The 19,116-nt window shown below is 38.2% G+C and overlaps 1 protein-coding gene across 1 annotated transcript in view; it reads left to right on the top strand.

The window, feature by feature from the left end:
- Nucleotides 1-19,116, top strand: part of thoc2 (THO complex 2) — a 126,314-nt gene that overhangs the window by 20,858 nt on the left and 86,340 nt on the right. The window contains exons 3-6 of the mRNA XM_059976947.1: nt 99-190; nt 10,941-10,992; nt 11,084-11,154; nt 16,599-16,720. Coding sequence (XP_059832930.1) covers nt 99-190; nt 10,941-10,992; nt 11,084-11,154; nt 16,599-16,720 — 337 coding nt within the window. The remainder of the gene's footprint in view (nt 1-98; nt 191-10,940; nt 10,993-11,083; nt 11,155-16,598; nt 16,721-19,116) is intronic.

Here is a 19,116-nt window from a genome sequence, read left to right as displayed (position 1 = left end):
CATTGAAACTTGACACTAACTTGAAACAGATTGGACTTATTCAGTCTTCTTTTTTCTTGTTCCTGTATCAACATGCATTTAATTTGATTGTAAAACAGATATCCAACAAGCCTTGTATGAGTTGGCATGGCATGTAATAAAAGGGAATTTGAGACAAGACCAAGCAGCCAGTGCTCTGAATGATATAATGGTAAGTGATTTAGTGGTGGAAAGCCTCATTTTTCTTTCAACATGAAATATTCAATAAGCATTGTATTTTATGAATGAATTTTTATAGTAGAATGTGGCTTTTAATTAAAGTGAAACATTGAAAGAAGCCAGATACTTAAATGCTGTCTTCCCAAAGCTGAAGTCTATTTTTTTGTAAAATATTATTTTCTGTAAGGAGCTTTTCTAATATTAATCACAATTGGGTCTCTGCATCTTCAACAAGAAACGTTACCTAGGTGATCATTATTATTAAGTTTAATTTTATATTTAGTTGATGGAACAAATTTGCCTTCAAGAACTAGGTTGAATTCACTAAGTGGAGGGGCAATTCATTGCCTATTTTACAGGTAAATTTTGTATGCTGTCTTGGATTTTGGTGTTTCCGAGTGATTTGATTCTACTGAAGCAAATTCATTAATAGATTAGTTCTGTTTGTTATGTGCATGGAAGTTGTGACACATAATGCACCTTCCATTCAGCTGTAAGAACCATAAGATAGAGCTTCACAAAGATGTGAATTTTCAGGTTTGGGAATGAATTGCACTCAGCTCACTCCCTGTGATCTCTCACTGCCCCTACTTTTTCCAGTGTGGGAGATTGAATAAGATGATCCTTGGCACCCAACTGGGATCCAGTGAGACTGAGCAATTCTGCCCTGCAGACAAATCAGTACATTCACTTTGGATGATCTGACAGCTTTTTAACAGTTCATTTAACCATTTTTAAAACATGTAAACATGAAACTATTTTTTAAGTTTAAAATTGCTCAATGGGTTAAATTTCATTTAAAACATAATAAAAGTCAAGCTTTTACTTATTTCACTTCATTTTTAACTTTTTTTTAAAACTCAGTGTAACCAGGCTTGGTGACTCCATTTGAATGGAGCCCTTGTTTTTAGTCAAGTCTGGTCTGATGTGAGTCTGAGTGTTGGATGAAAAGTGCATCTTTATCCCTTCATCGGGTAATCACTACTCTGCTGCTAGTTTAGTGATACATCCAGCAATTGAACAGGCAACCAGGAATGTCAATACCTGACCTTTTGAGATATGGATATCTGTTTATCTGTCACTTCCTGTCGTGTGCATAGATGATAGCCAGTGAATCCCATATCCTTAGAAACGACAATGCTATTTTGACACTTTCGCAATTCCAGTTCAAAGGAAATTTGTTATCAAAGTACATATATGTCACCATATACAATCCTGAGATTCACTTTCTTGTGGGCACACTCAATAAACATAATCAATAAAAGATTGCTCAACTTGGTTGTTCAACCAAGGTGCAGAGAGAACAAACTGCAAGAGGAAAGAGATAATAAAAATAAATAAGCAATGTATATCTGGAACATAAGATAGAGAGTCCTTGAAAGTGAGTCCATTGGTCGTGGGGACATTTCAGTGATGGGGAGAGTGAGGTTGTCCCCTTTGGTTCAAGAGCCTGATGGTTGAGGGTGTACCTCAGTAGATAATCTCCCTTGCTCACCTTCTCAAATAAATTGGATTTGGGATAATTGCTTACAACTTCTTTTGACTTGCAGTTCTCTCTCATAATATCCAAATTAGTTATGCAACGTATTTATGCTTTTTTTTCACCTTCACTCTTTTAAGTGTTTTGCCTGCCATAGTTACATGTTCACAGATTTTTTTTCTGCTTTCTGTTTGGTGTTGTCCATGTAGACTTCTATAATCATCTCTCCTCACTGGCAGCCATTGCTCCACTGCAGAACAAAACCATCAAAAAATACAGTTCATTGTACATCATAATTACTGGACCTGAAGAAAATTTGTTCTGCCAACTGTGGGCCATGTTATGGGAGATAAGAATTCGGAATTCATTTGTAGAAACGCCCTTTTTTGAGTGAAAGCGAGAGAAGGATTGTGTACTGTGAATGTAGTTCTCATCCTGATTTTATCTGTACAACAATGAAAGTGAGCGTCAAACTTAAACCTTGTTCCATTCCATATAATTGCTCTTAACCTTGGAAAATGATAAAGCAAGTTAAATGGTTAAAGATAAATATAAGGAGCCAATTAACAACTTAAAGGAAGGTCCAAATTGTCACAGGGCAGGTTCTTGCATTGTTGCAGTTCTTAACTGTCGTTGTTCTCTAGTATCCACGCAATCATGAGATTGCTGGTTAAGTAATCCACTGATATGAAAGAATACCATTGTGAAGCAGCTAGCAGTTGTTCTCCAATGTTCACACTTTTTGTCAGTTGAAACATATTTTGTTTTCCTTCATACTGAATGGAACAATGAAGGCCTTCATAAGTTGCACAATAGCCGTATTTTTGTTGCAAATTGGGTATTTTAACATTCTCCCTATAAAGTCAGATTTATTCAGAATAGGCACAGTTTTTAAAAATTGCATTAGTAAATAAATGACTTTAAATACAGTTGATTAATTCCTTTGTTTTAATATAATGGTGTAAGAGTGTCTGAATGATTAGTACAGTATTTGTGATGACATTACTACAGTAAAAATTAATATCACTGAGCTAACTTCATAGCCCTGTATTTTGGAAGGAAAATATTCCTGCCAAATAATTAAATATTTAACAATTTAATACTCATATTACACTTATAAGGTGGGAAGTAAAGAGACTTGCTGAGGTTTTAATTTTGTTGATGGGGTACAAATATGCGTTTGGCCCTTAATGTGAATCAGACAATAGGTGCAGAATTTTGAGACTTAATGTTTAATTGTTTCTTTGACTTTATTTAATGCAACAACTCAAGATCAGAAGCTGGAATAACAATTAGAATCATCCTTTTATTACTCAGACATATACTTAATACAGTGGATTCCTGTTAATTGGGGCAACTGTATACTTGGTTCAACTCTTAAGAACAAAAACTAATCGAGAAAATAGCCAGGATTCCCTTGGTTTATTTGGGACACAATGCTACATAATTGAGGCAAAAGACTGTTACTAAGGCTGCGTCTACACTAGACCGGATAAATCCATAACTGAAGCCTTTTCTCTTTGTTTTGACCCTCCGTCCACACTGAAGTGGCGTTTTCCTCTCCCCAAAACGGTGCTTTTCTAAAACGCTCTCCAGAGTATGCGGTGTAATGTATACAGGGTAATTTTTTAAAACGCTGTCATGTTGTGCCGGAGCAGATGGTGGCGGCAGCATGGCATTTCATTGTTTTCTTGAACACAACCTCCAACAACACAACAACAATGGCAGACGGCTTCAGGAGACTGTCCCTGAGCAGAATGTTACTGCAGCTTTGCAGTACGACAGAATTTCAATCCCCTCCATACAGTCTAACAATTTCAGAACAGACAGCAACAAGACTAAAGCCAGAAGAGTTAGAAATGTACTCACCGAATACTTTGACCCATAACCTACTGAATAAATAAGTAAACCGAGGAAATCTGCAGATGCAGGAAATTCAAGTAACACACACAAAATGCTGGTGGAACGCAGCAGGCCAGGCAGCATCTATAGGGAGAAGCACTGTCGGTGTTTCAGTCCGAGATCCTTCGTCAGGACTAACCGAAAGGAAAGAGTAACAAATTTGAAAGTAGGAGGGGAAGGGGAAAATGCGAAATGATAGGAGAAGACCGGAGGGGGTGGGGTGAAGCTGAGAGCCAGACAGGTGTTTGGCAAAAGGGATACAGAGCTGGAGAAGGGAAAGGATCGTCAAGATGAAGCCACACTCAGGTTGGAGGAACAACACCTTATATATTGGCTGGGTAGCCTCCAACCTGATGGCATGAACATTCACTTCTGTTAATGCCCCTCCCCTGCTTACCCCATCCCTGATATATTTAGTTTTTTTCTCTCTCTCTCTGCCCATTGCTCTATCTGTTCTCCATCTTCCTGTGGTACTTCCCTCCCCCTTTCTTTCTCCCTAGGCCTCCCGTCCCATGATCCTTTCCCTTCTCTAGCTCTGTATCCCTTTTGCCAAACACCTCTCTGGCTTTCAGCTTCATCCCACCCCCTCCGGTCTTCTCCTATCATTTCGCATTTTCCCCTCCCCCTCCTACTTTCAAATCTCTTACTATCTTTCCTTTCAGTTAGTCCTGACCAAGGGTCTCGGCCCGAAACGTCAACAGTGCTTCTCCCTATAGATGCTGCCTGGCCTGTTGCGTTCCACCAGCATTTTGTGTGTGTTGCTTGAATAAATAAGTATACTCACTTTGCCCTGTTTTCTGTCCTTGCTTGTATGATGACGGTTTACCTATTTATGCAAGTACTTCTCTGACAATAGATGTGTAGCAGCTGATGGTAATATTTTATGGAAATCCAAGATAACACTGATACATGTTTTATACATTTAACAAGATGCATTATTAATGCAACAGAGTTAGTCAGTTTTTCAATTTCATCGTCAGCCGGGTCATACTGTCATGAACTCCCTGTTGATTGCCTCCATATGCTTCAGTATTTTTTTTAGTTTTAAGTTCTCCTGTATGAGAGCCAACAGCTGTCTGTCATTTGGCAATTTCCTTTTGTTTTTCTAGTCTGTAACTGCACAAACACGTATTTTCACAGCGCGATTTGACACCAAACACGTCGCTTATTTTCTGTAGATGTGTCTTGCACATGCCCAGTAGGAGAAGATTCGCCTAAATACCTGTTTTGATGTGGACGGAGGTATTTTCAAAAATGCCTGGAGTGGACACCTATCGTTTTTACGCGAAACCAACATTTTCAAAATGATCTGGTGTAGTGTGGACTTAGCCTAAACAGTTGCTAACTAGAGTCAGTCGTGTGCACTTCCGAACCTGTTAGACACTATACCATGGTTAGAGTTTTTAAGTAGCTTCAGTTGCATGTGGTTGTGTTCAAAAAGCACTGATTTTTGTTGAAAGTTGGCGAGAAATAAGCAGTTAAGGCCATTCACAATATTATTGCTCATTGTTTTCAAGCATTCAGGCTTAGAGATGCCAGAAACAGCCAGGAGTGGAACTGACACTATTTCACAACTTCAATTAGTTAGGAACTACGAAGAATTGACAATCATGTTGAATGCTAAAATGAAAATAAGATTTGGAAGATGCAATCCTTGAATGGATTGTATAAAGACAGCCCATTATCTGCAATAGGTGTCTGTGCTGATTTTGTTCATTTCCAGTCAATCAAAAGGACACAGAGGCATACACAGGAATAATTCCGCCATCAATTACTGTTAGGAGCTAATACAAAGTTTTATAGTACTGCAGTAGTATTTATAGTGTTCTAATTTGTTCTAATTTTCATTTAAATACATAATTTGATACTTATTTATAAAGGCATAAAAGAAAAACTAATGTTTAACTATTTCCATGAAACATTGGCTAATTGGTGCAGCTGCTTAACTGGGCCAAAATTTACTGGTTCTGATGTACCCCAATTAACTGGAAGCCACTGTGTTGCATTTTGCCTTAATCTTCTCTGGATATTTTTTCTGAAGGTGCAATTTCTTTGTTCAACTTTTAATTTTTTTTAGACAATAGGTGCAGAAGTAGACCATTCGGCCCCTCGAGTTTTTCTCATTGCATACACTTGTTTGAGGCTTTGTTAGTTCTGATAGCATTTAGAGTTATATACTCTTTATTTCCCCGTAAACTACTCTCACATATGCCCATGACCTCTTCCAGTTCTTCTGTCCTTTCATTACACAAATAAGTAGTATCAATTAACCTATTTATACATTTTGGGATGTGGGAGGGAACTGAAACATCTAGGGTAAACCTTAATCACAAGGAAAATGTACAAACAACATGCAGAGAATAGCAAAGTTTGGGATTGAACATGTATCACTGGAGCATTATGACAGCATCGCTAACTGTGCAGTCCTGTTGTCTCATTATTTTGTGCCAAAATTTGAGGTATTGAAGGGAACACAAAAGTTCTGAATCCATGGTAGCTGGAGAAAAACTAAGGTTATTTTAAGATTTTATAAAATTTGGAAGCAGGTTTCATTAAAAAATGCTGCTTTTTTGAAACTCTTGAACTGGGTAAGGATGTTTACCTTATGTAATATTAAATGCTGCGTTATCCTATATTTCATGAAGAGAGTATCTTGATTGAGTGAAATTTAGTGAACAATTCAGTCATAGAATTTTTACTTTGCACATAGCATCCAGTAGTTTCTAAACAAAAGAATTCTGTCAACTCTAAAGTATTAATTGAACTTGAGAAACCCATTAGATCTGTGCCAATGAAAGTATTAACTGTTTTCTCAGTTGTGTAATAAAAAGCAGGTTAAATCAGAAAATGTTTAGCACAAAGAGAGTGTCCTTGAAGGGTGCTTTGGAATGAAGGGTTGAATTCCTTGGCCTTGTTAACCTGTGATTATCATGTAATCTTGAAATTTGTACCTCTATTGGTCAAACTTCTCTTGAGAAAAGGAACTAATTATATTTTGGTTTAGTTTATACATTTCAAGCTTAAATTTAGTTGCACTTCTTGGAACTTTAGAAGCAGGTTTATTATCACTGAAAAATGTCATAAAATATGTTGTTTTGTGCCTGCAGTACAATACAAGATATTTTTATGTCTAATTATTAAAATTATTGAAGGCGCACACTCAGTGATTCAGGAACAGTTTCTTCCCCTATGCGGCTCTGGAGCCGCATGCGCCTCTTTCATCTCTGTGCTGCGGCTCCCTATGGCTTTGGAAGATAAATGATGAGTATTTAATTAAAATGTATTTTATGTTAGTTTGTTAGTTTTTGAAATGTAATTCTAAATTTGAAGATTATGGTGATCTTCTACAATCTAAATAAAACGTGTTTTTTGGCGCTATTAATATACATCACCACTGCCAATGCCTGACACACGCCAGTGCGCGATTTCTTTAATTTTTCGATCCAAGTTAGGCTAACTATGGAGAATTCTAAAAAAAGAAAAGTGACTGAAGAAAACAGAACGTTTAATGATATGTGGGCAGATTCATTTGCTTTCACTGCTGACGAGACTGGTTTACTGGTATGCTTAATATGCAATGAGAAACTAGCAAACAACAAAAAGTCAAAAGTCGCAAGACATTTCCAGAATAAACACGCAGCCTTTGCTCAAAAATATCCGAATGGAGATGAGAGAAAAAAAGCCGTTTCGGAACTGATGCGGAAGGTTGATCTGAGCAAAAAATCATTTCAAGACGTGGATGATGTCTGGAAAATCAACGACATATGCTAGATTTGTTGCCGCTCAGGAAATAGTCAGGCACGGGAAGCAGTTTACAGATGGTGAATATATAAAAGAATCTTTCATTAAGATTTCAGAACATCTATTCACGGACTTTAAAAGCAAGAGTGAAATTGTGCAGAAAATCAGGGATATGCCCCTCTCTGCAAAGACTGTCAAAGACAGAACCATAAAAATGGCAGAAGACATCACAAGACAGTAAATTAAAGACATCAATTCAGCTGTGGCCTACTCGATTGCCTGTGACGAGTCTAAAGACAAAGATGATATTGAACAAATAGCGCTGTTCTGCCAGTATGTAAACATTGCCGGGCCACAGGAAGAAATGATTGAGTTGATACCTCTAAAAGACCAAACACAGGGGGAGGACATCTGTGAGGCTGTCTTGAATTGTTTAAAAGCCAAAGTAACAAAGACCACCCACCTGGTGTCAGTAGCTACTGATGGGGCACCAAGTATGACAGGAGCGCACAAGGAATTTGTGGCTTTACTGCAGAAGTCGCTGGACAGAAAGCTGCTGACTTTTCACTGCATGTTGCACCAAGAGGCACTGTGCGCTCAAACATTTCCTCCGGAATGCACAGAAGTAATGGATGTTGTCATTCAGATTGTCAATAAAATAATGGCAAAAAGTTTAAATCACCGTCAATTCCGTTTGTTACTGGACGAGCTGGAAAGCGCATATTCTGATCTCCTGCTGCACAACAAAGTCCGGTGGCTGTCGAGGGGAGGTGCTGAAACGCTTTGTCGCGTGTCTGGAAGAAGTGAAAACTTTCCTGGGCAGCAAAGGTCTCACCTTTCCTGAGCTGGAACAGCCAGAGTGCCTGTAAAAGCTACACTTCATGGTAGACATGACAGCGCACCTGAACACGCTGAACACAGCTCTTCAGGGGAAAGGACGCACAGCCCTGCACATGTTGGAGGATGTTTTGGCATTCGAGCGCAAGTTGACAGTGCTTGCCAGAGATTTACAGAAAGGCACATTGTCTCACTTCCCCAATTTGAGAGAGTTCAAACAAGCTCACGACATGATAAATTCAGAGTATTTACATTCTGCAATCATTGCAATGCAAACATCGTTTGGGAAATGCTTCTGTGAGTTCAGAGAGGTAGAAAACACATCATCCTTCCCGGTCACTCCCCGAAGCATCGATCCATCCCTACTGAATACAACTGCATTGGCAGGTGTGAGTCAACCTGATCTTGAGATATAGCCGACAAAGCCGACAAAGACATATGGGTGTCCAAGTTTAGATGCTTGACAGCAGACCTTGAAGATGTTGCCCGTCAGAAGGCCGTTCTTGCTCAGAATCACAATTGGAGTGATATTGAAAACCTCCCTGAACCGGACAAACTTGTGTTCGAAACATGGAATGCTATCACCGACATTTATGTAAACATTAAAATGTATGCGCTTGGAGTCCTGTCAATCTTTGGATGTGTTCTCCAACATGAACTTTATTAAAAACAAACATCGCGCACGCCTCACAGATGACAGCTTGCGATCCTGTGTAAAGATGAAGGTGACGTCATACAGCCCTGATGTGCAGACCCTGTGTGCTGAGATCCAGGAGCAGAAATCCCATTAACCAAGTATGATATATATTTTAATTGCCTATTATTTTACGTATATTCATATTTTTTCATTGTTCAGTGAAATAGTCCGTTTATTTTTCAGGTTGACAGCTGGCTGACGTTATTTTTGGTTTGCTGCTGGCGGACAATTTAAGTTCGGCGTTTTTCATAAATACAAGAAGGACTCAAATACACATTGATTATTTTACTTAAAAGTAACCTTCAACCCAACGTCTTTTTTTCAGAGTTCAAAATGTTTTTGTTGCATGCAGAAATGTAATTTCGTTTTCTCTGCAGGAGTTCATCAATTTCATAAATGCAACACATTATAGTTTGTTTATACATAGCATAAAGGGGAAAAAAAACGTTGTATGCAGTGTTATTTCATTTTAAATGTCAAACGGGTTTTGTGGCTCCCAGTGTTTTCTGTGGGAAACAGGTCCAAATGGCTCTTTCAATGGTAAAGGTTGCCGACCCCTGCCCTATGCGATCTGATTTCAAATGGACATTTAACACATGAATACTACCTCACTACTTTTTTAAAAATTTCTTTTTTTGCATTACTTATTTTAACTATTTCATAGATGTATACTTACTGTCATTTCTTTTTTCTGTATAATTTATCATGTATAGTAGGCCCTCCTTATCCGCAGGTTCCGCATGCGCGGATTCAACCAACCGTGGATCGTGAAAACCTGGAAGTTCTCTCTCCAGCACTCGTTTGAGCATGTACAGACTTATTTTTCTTGTCATTATTCCTTAAACAATACAGTATAACAACTATTTACATAGCATTTACATTGTATTAGGTACTATAAGTAATCTGGAGATGATTTAAAGTACAGGCAGTCTTTAAGTCAGATTTGTATGTAATTCGGAGCAGGTACATCTGGTATTATTTAGCGGCAGTTAGTCAAATGTCTGTCTTAGTATATAGTAGATATTTTATCTTTCTATGCATATAAAACACCTAAGAAACGTATGTATTTCAATAATTAAACCACTGCGTCATTTAGTAATCATTGTAACTTTAATCGAGGCAGGGCCTTTCACATGCTCCGTTATTCTCACTTTATCCTTTAAAATTGTTCCAATTGTTGACCGACTGTAGCCTAACGCTTTTCCAATGACCAATGGCATTTCACCTCTTTCTGATCGCTTTATAATTTCCACTTTATTTTCAATCGTGTTCGTTTTCCATCAACGGAACAGAAATACTGCGGATTCAGCAACAGCTGTGGGCAGCGGGTCTGGATCTCCCCGGGTCCTAAAGTCCACCTGCACTGAGACAGATTAAAAAAGGGACTTGAGCATCCGCTTGGTTTGGTATCCGCGGGGGTTCCGGAACCAGTCCCCCACGGATAAGGAGGGCCGACTATATTTCATTGTACTACTGCTGTAAAGTTAACGTTTTGTACGACATATGCCAGTGATATTAAAGCTGATTCTGATAAATAAATAATGCAAAAGAGGAAGAGCAAGGACTGTTCAGAAATCTGATGACACAGAGGAAGAAGCTAATCCTAAAACATTATTGAGTGTTGGTCTTCAAGCTCCTGTCCTCCTCAGTGGTAGTAATGATAAGATGGCATGTCCAGGATGTTGAAGATCCTTAAGGATGAGTGCTGTCTTCTTGAGGCACTGCAATTTGAAGACGTTCTCTATGATGTGGATGGTTGTGCCTATGATGGAGCTCGAGTTGGATGGAATATTTAAAAAGCATTTGTTTTGTCTCTGATAGCCTGTTTATGGAAACTTTGCTATTATTTGTCTTTATATATCTCTTAGAATTTAGAGCATTCCTTTGGGATGTTCATCTAATAACCAGACATCTTAGTATAACATAGCTTTCAGTTTTGGCATCATTTTCCTTTTGGGAAGTTCTCAGCTTAAAGATGGCCACATGTTACTTGTCCTCTCCTGTAACCTTCAACTTGATGTAGGAGAATTTTTTTTGCTAGTTCAGTCTACATCAATATTAATAGAGTCTTTTTTTGTTTTTTAGGAACTTCGGGATGATATGTCATCAATCTTGGCTGATGTTTTCTGTGTTCTTGGTGAGGGAGAAAATATTTTTGTAGCTATTAATCAATTTCAGTTTTGTACAGACTGAGTTAAGAGCAAAGTTTAACAATGTGTTAATTACAGATATTGAAACAAGTTGCATGGAAGAAAAAAGTAAGAGAGATCATTTTACCCAACTGGTTTTAGCATGTTTGGTGAGTATCTTTATACATTGGAGGTCTTTGCAACTTGGAAATTCCAGCTTATTTCATATTTATTTCAATATGTGGTGCTCTGATGGCTCAGAGCTCAGAGTTGTTGCTGAGTAGTGAGGCAGGTTAAGAGTTGAGTACTTGATTTCAGGGTTGGAAAAGTGCTTGTGAGGGAAGAAGGAAGCAACAGGGAGTTGGTCAGCTTCCAATGGAAAGAAAGCATATTACTAGAAGAGAACAACAGGGTAGGGTGATTGGTGCAAGGAGGGAAAAAGTGGGACCAAGTGGCAGGAGAGAGTGGTAGATGGAGGGATTGTTTTATGGAAAGCCAGGAAAGGTTCGGGAGTGGGGAACATTTGAAGGAGAGATGCGATAGATGGAGGTAAGATAGAGCAAAGTATGGGAGCTGTAGTGAGCCCACGCATGCATTTGAGTGTGCAGGTGTTAAGTGGCACTTAACATGTGTCCACCTCTGTGTGAGTGTTGATGTCCATGCATCAGAACAGGGTCTCCCTTCAATGCTGTGTGGCAATACATACGTATCAACTTTCATTATAAAACAAATAGTGCCACAAGCAACGAAATAGAGTTTGGAACCTACGATGTTAGGACTTAGATACTGATGTACATGTCATATTGCTGTTGTAGCCTGTGAATTTGGGTAATTTAACATCATTATCACAAGGAGAGAGATTATGGATTTGAGGTGGACAGTAAAGAGAAGAAAGCATTTGGCGCATCTTATGGGAAGTGTGAACTGAAACTCACATGGAATGGGTTCACCCACAAAGAACGAATGAAAGAATGAAACGGGGATGTTTGTATGGGAGAAGTGAACACATTACCGAATGACCAGGGTACAGTCATGAGTGCACATACCTCAGTTGTTGAAACCACCATTGTAATCAAAAAACACTGCAATGCCATTCTTGAGGAAAAATCTTGAGTTGTATCCTATATGAAGACATATTGATCCATCCTGCATGGGTAATTTGAACACCAGGGTAGGAAAAGATGCAAACCTTAGGCAGTATGTGATCGGCAAGCTCAGAGTTAGGCCAGCTAACTTTATTGGAGATGGCCTGCCAAGACACTTGGGAGTTCAATCTTGTCATGATCATCATCATCTTTTACCAAATGGGCAAATAGAATATTTTATGGCAACATGCCAATTCAGGTATTTGTACATTTGATTTTATTATTGTTGTCAGTGAGAGACAGCAAGGGTGTTTATATCATCCATGCCTTTGCACATCTGTTTTGCTTAACTTGTGTGATGCCTGCGATCCTAACACCAGCCTACAAATCCACTCAGATTGATTAGGAGGCATGATCCCATTTTCAGAACAGGTTATTTGTACTTTAGCCATAAATCATTTGACAGAATTACAGTCCTGATTTTGAAAGATTTCAGAAACACTGCCTCTATCCTGACACTGTTCAAATCAAAAACACTGAAGAAGATGGCATTTCTACTTGATTCTCGTCAGATGTGGGTATACTGTATTGTTCACAATTACTCGAGGAAAATTTCAAACAACTGAAAGAGAACCTGATGTTAGAAGCCATATTAAAAGAAAGAATTACCCAGTATTGCGTTGCTAAGTCTTTGTAACATATTTCTAACTGCATCTGAAGAATGATTCTCAGGAGAAGCTGTGGCTTTGAAAGAATTGAGTGGAGTCAGCATAGACTTAAGAAAGGAAAACCATGTTTGTGTAATCCATTGGAGTTATTTTGAAGATGTCACTGGTAAAATGAAAACAGAAACCAGTGAATATTTTTGTATTTGAATTTTCAATCAGTATTGATAGCCTCCCACACTGGAAAATGGTCAAGTTGACAATTCAAATACTGATATGGAATGAGAATTGAAAATTGAACAAAGTGAGGAAACATATGTATTTCTCGGGTTTGCGGGCAGTGATTGGTTGCCCACCATTAGAATAAGTGTTTGGACCCCAGTAATTATCTCTATCAATTATTTATCTGAGGGGACTAATTGTGATATTCTGAAACTTGCTCACAGTACTCAATTAGATGAAATTGTGATTAGGGGAAAATTAGAGAAGCCGAGTGAGCGGGCGAGGATGTGATAGATGTCTTGCAGTGTCATACACTCTTTTTGCGTTAGATTTAATTGAAAACATTTAGTTTTTTATACAGCTGCAGTTAACTGCATAACATTAATAGAACACAAGGGGGAGCAGTTGCTCAAAAGTTTGGTTTGTTTTTATTTCACGTTCAGAGGAAGAATTGTATTTGAAGGGGAGTTGTAATCAGGCTTCCGAATTATCACTGCACCCATGTTGATTTAATCATAAGCTTAATTGGTAACTGTGCTTTTCATAAGATCTTGGTGATGTAGCTTCACTTCCTGACTGCTTATTATTTGGTGGTGAAAAAAGATCCCATCTACCTTTTTAAAACAAACATTTATGAATCTGACACTTGCTCACCTATAGCTTGAGATCACTTTTGAAGGTTGAAAGGTCCAACAGGAAAAAAAAGAGTGTCTGTTTTACCTTTTGGAAACAGGAGATGGAATGTCTTCTGGTATAGTATACAGTAAAAATGAGACGACGTTGTTTCAGGTCCATGGTGTTACATGACACAGTACAAAAACTAGACTGAACTACGTAAAAAAAAACAACACAGAAAAAACTACACTAGACTACAGACCTACCCAGGACTGCATAAAGTGCACAAAACAGTGCAGGCATTACAATAAATAATAAACAAGACAATAGGGCCGTAAGATGTCAGTCCAGGCTCTAGGTATTGAGAAGTCTGATAGCTTGGGGGAAGAAACTGTTACATTGTCTGGTCATGAGAGCCCAAATGCTTCGGTGCCTTTTCCCAGACAGCAGGAGGGAGAAGAATCTTCTGGTATAAAGCAGTGGATCGCTTGTTCAAATTGGGCAATGTTATGTTCTGAGCTGTAAAATGCGTGTTTTGTTGTCAGGAAAATTGATTAATTCCTGAATGTGAGAAATTGAACATAGTACAAGGCATGCTGATGTGGTGGCAGGCAAGCGTGAGGTTACATTTGAAATCGGACGAGCTGCTTTGGGACTGCTGAATTTGAATTTCTTTCAGGTAGTGAAGTCCTGAACTAGCATGAAGCTAATGTGTGGAGCATACTGGGTGACAGATGCCAATGCTTCTGTAACTGAACTTCATTACTGGACTTCATATGGAGTCAAGTGACAGAACCTGGTGATGATGGAAGGTGTGGATTCCCCAGATTTATGCAAGGAATAATTCCTTTCTTGTTCTTTGCTTGTGGAAGTGTAGAGGCCTTATTTGTTTGAAAATGGTTTCTGGGCCTGATCATTAACAATTTTATTATTCCTGTATTTTAAATTTATAATTTTTGGTTGTTTAAACAAATCTTATTTCTTTTCAAGTACTTTAAGTGTTAGCAGTATTTTCAAACCTGAAAGATTTTGACAGAGGATGAGGCGCATGTACTTCAGGCACAGAGCATTGGCTCATTGACCAGTAAATAGATTATAAGCAGATCAGAAGAGTGGAGTTGCAACTGAAGATTTTGAATTATTCCATCCATGTACAGTCCTCAGTAAAACTATATTGTATGTTGTATGATTTAAATGTTGCTGAAGTGGTGGTATATATTTACATACCTTGATTTAATAACAGCTGTGATGAGAGCTGGCTATTAACAATATTGGCATGCAGACTCCTGTGAACCATGCACCTCATTTTGACTGCTGTGTAAAATGGATTATAGGATTTGATATTCAGTTAATTAAATACGATGCTATTGAGCATAAGTAAGGGTTATGGCAATATTAAGGATAGAGAATTCTCCGATATAATTGATGTAGGATGTCTGCCTTTGAGGTTAGTTGGGTACTAATGTGGTTTATTCTACTGGAATATTGTGGGCACATGTTGAATCAGTAGAGGAGCAAGAACACACCATTAGTGGAATTAAAGGTTTTAGATTGGGATTGTGCATTCATGCCTTACCACTGGTCCAGAGATAGGTTTGGTTTGACTTTGGAAATTGCATCTGGCATCCTTGAAGAGGTCAATAAGAATTGCTGGAGCACTCATGTCCTGTGCAGATTAGGGAGTTGTCAGATGTTGTGAAGTTAACATGGAGTTTTCATCATCCTGAGTGGTTGAACATGACAGCTTTCAGGTGCATTTTCATTCTAACTGTGATGCTTTCTAACCCAGATTTGGAATTGGAAGTTAAGACATGAGAGACTGCAGATGCTGGAAATCTAGGTCTACGCAAACACAGTATTAGATGATCTCAGAGAGTCGAGAGTCATGTATGAAGGAAAATGAACAATCTGTGTATCAGGTTGAGACCCTTCAGGAGAAAAATGAGTTGGCAAGTAAACCGAGATAGCTGAAGAACAGTAAGGTCCGAAGAAGGTCATGAGTCCTCCTGAAAGGTCTTGGCCCAAAGTGTTGACTGCTCATTTTCCACCATAGACACACTGCCTGACTTGCTGAATTTCTCCACAGTTTGTATATGTTGAAGGCTTTTTTTGCATGCGATGACTGCTAAGTTGGAATTTGAGGACACAGGAAAAATGTTCCCTATTCTAAATGGGAGGATGCAGCTAAGAGCAGACACCCAAAGCATTAGATCCTTGGAGATTTCACATTCTTGTCATCAATGGTGATTGGGGATGCCATGAACGAGGAGAAAGAAAATCTCAGGAAGCATTAGTTCAAAGTCAATTATTTTGAAAGTACTGTACATAAACGTCACCATATAAAACCTTGAAATACATTTTCTTGTGGACATACACGTAAATCCAGTAACCATAATAAAATGATTGAAAGGCTGTACCAACTATGCAGAGAACCATTGTGTAAAAGACCACAAACTGTGGAAGTGCAGAGAAAAAGGAAAGTAATAATAATAGATAATAAAAATAATGTAGCAATAAATACCGAAAGCATGAAATTTGAAAGCGAGTCCATAGGTTGTGGGAACAGTTCAGTGATAGGGCAAGTGAGGTTGAGTGAAGTTAACACATTGGGTTGAACCTGATGTTTGAGAGGTAATAACTGTTCCTGAACCTTGTGGTGTGAATCCTGAGGGTCCTTTACCACCTGCAGAGCGAGAAGAGAGTATGACCTAGGTGGTAGGGTCCCTTACAATGAATGCTGCTTTCCTGCAACAGTGTTCCTTGTAGATGTGCTCAATGGTGGGGATGGCATTATCAGTGATGGTCTGGGCCGTATCCGCTACTTTTTGTAGACTTTTCTGTTCAAGGGCATTGATGCTTCCATGCCAGGTTGTGATGCAACCTGTATTCTGTATTTGCATTGTTAGTCTGTCTTGTGACAAAATCGTTAAGTTGGTCATTTGAACAACTTAAATTTTTACCTGCATTACTGCCTTGTGTCAGTAGCTTGCACTGAACTCTAATTCATTGCTCTTTCCTTTGTTCCAGTGTTTGGTTTCAGATACAGTTCTCAAGGAACGGCTGGATCCAGAGACATTAGAATCTCTTGGGCTTGTAAAACAATCTCAGCAGTTCAACCAGAAATCTGTTAAGATCAAAACTAAACTATTGTAAGTCATTGATGATTTTTATTTCACTCATGGAATAATGTGAACTGTGATTATACCAATGGAGATTGGCAACTATTGCTTTTTTTTATTCAGATTAAATTTATTCTTAATCTAAATGCAGTTGTGTTATTTGTACTGAGCATCCATACAACATTAATGTTTATGTATGTACAAATAGAGAACATGTGAATGTTTAGAATGAGAAGACTGTTTATTGAGGACATTAATTTAAAATGGAGATGTAAGATTTGAGGCTGCTTGATGGTTTTTATCTCTTTCTGCTAACTTGTATATTAAATTGTAGTGTTTGCAATAACATAGTTTCTGCAATTTTAACTTTGTTATGGAAAACAGTTGTGTTAGACTAGAGAAATGTACAAGGATTAACATGAATTCAGCAAAAGTGACTAAAAGGAAATTTGATATTCGTATTGCTTTAATTTAGTCATGTCTCATGCATACTGTTCATTCAGATCTATTCATTATACAGTGTTTTGAGGTAGAACAAGGCAAAACAATAGTGCAGGAGAAAGTGTAAATGCCACAGAGAAAATGCAGTGCTGCTGATCATGACTAGATAGATGGTGTGGAAAAAAAATAAGTTTTTTGAAAATCTATCCATGCTAAAACAGTAATTTGTGCAGGAAGTAGAATTTAATTCCATTATATTTGTAATTCTACAAATCCATAACTATCAGTTTTATTGGCAGTAGTGACTATAGAGAAGAATTCCATTTTGTGAATCAGAGAGGCCTGATTCAGGGTGGAAAGCCCTAACATTTGTTTTTTGAAGAATTGAATTACTTAGTGATAATCTAAAAATACATGATTAGAAAATAAATATTTGGGCTTAGTTAATGTATCATTGATTAACCAGCGCTACCCTAAGAAACATAGATAGAAAACTAACATTGCAAGTTTTCTATCTACTCAATTTGTTAAGACTATACATTTATATTTCATTGTTCAGAAGAGCACAATAAAAATATGAACATTGATATGGTTAGAAAGTTGACAGTTTGTTCATTTGCTTCCAATAATAAACTATGAATTGATGAGAAACTTGTGTACACTAAAATTGAAAATACAGAATTATCTACCTGCATCTGATGGCCTCGTTATTACAGATTATAGGTCAGTGAGGATAAATCGTCATCCACAAGTCTCACCGAAAGTGACTTCATATAGGAGAAATATGGAGAAATCATGGGTGCAAAATGACAATTCAGTTGCATTGTATAGCATGTGGCAAAGTGAGAGTCTGAGAACATAGAAATGGGGTCTTTGGTCCACCATCCCATGCTGACCAAGATGCCTATCTAAGCTCGTCCCATTTGCTTGTGTTTGGCCCAAATCCTAAACTTTCCCTCAATGTACTTTTCTAAATGTCCTTTAAAATTTTCTGTTCTACTTGTCTCAACTATTTCTTCAGACAGATTCTATGTATGGTGTCTTCTGTAAGAAAGTTTGCGTGTTCAACTTGTGTGCGCATAGGTTTTCCCCCATTGTCCAAAGACGTACTAGTAGGAGGTTAATTGATCATTGTCCTGTGATGATGATTGTTAAATCAATGGGTTGCTTGGTGGCGTGGCTCAGTCGGTCAGAAGAGCCTGTTCTGCCCTCCGTGTACTTAAAATAAAGCTGCCATTGAAGTTTCAAATAAATCTTTCCCTTTCTTAACTTAAACCAATGCCCTCTGGTTCTTGATTCCCTAACCCTGAGGGAAAGTGCATTGAACTTTTCTGTGCCCCCCATGTTTTTGCTTAACTTTATTAGCTCACCCCTCAGTCTTTTCTGCTCCAAGGGGGAAAATTGTCCTAGCCTATCCAACCTCTTTGTAGAACTCAGTCCCTTATTTCCTGTCAACATTGTTGTAAATATTTTCTGCACTCCTTCCAGTGAACATTTTTCCAATACCTGTAGCAGGTTGATCAAAACTGAACATGGTAATGCAAATTCACCAGCGTCTTATACAACTGCAATGTAATCTCTCAATTTCTGTACTCATTACCCGGACTGATGAGGGCCAACATGCCAAAAGCCTTTTTCACCACCTGGTCTACCTGTGTCTCCACTCTCAAGGAACCACACATCTGTACTCCGAAGTTTCTCTGTTTACAAGACTCCCCAGCACCCTGAGATTTACTGTGAAAGTCCTAATTTGATTTGACTTTGCAAATTGCAATTCAAAATTAAATTCCATTTGCCATACCTAAGCATGTTGACCAAATTGATCCCACTGTAATTTTTGATAACCTTTCACCGTCAACAGTGTCACCTATTTTAGTATTTGCAAACTGCGTATCTGTACTGCATCTTGTACATTCTCAGTCAAATCCTTCATATTGATGACAACATCAATGGGCCCAGCACACTGACAGCATGCCTCTAGTCAC

Source organism: Hypanus sabinus, chromosome 8, assembly GCF_030144855.1.
Source record: "Hypanus sabinus isolate sHypSab1 chromosome 8, sHypSab1.hap1, whole genome shotgun sequence".
NCBI lineage: Eukaryota > Metazoa > Chordata > Chondrichthyes > Myliobatiformes > Dasyatidae > Hypanus > Hypanus sabinus.
The sequence above is the reverse complement of the archived record's forward strand: the minus strand, read 5'-3'. Positions and strand labels throughout refer to the sequence as shown.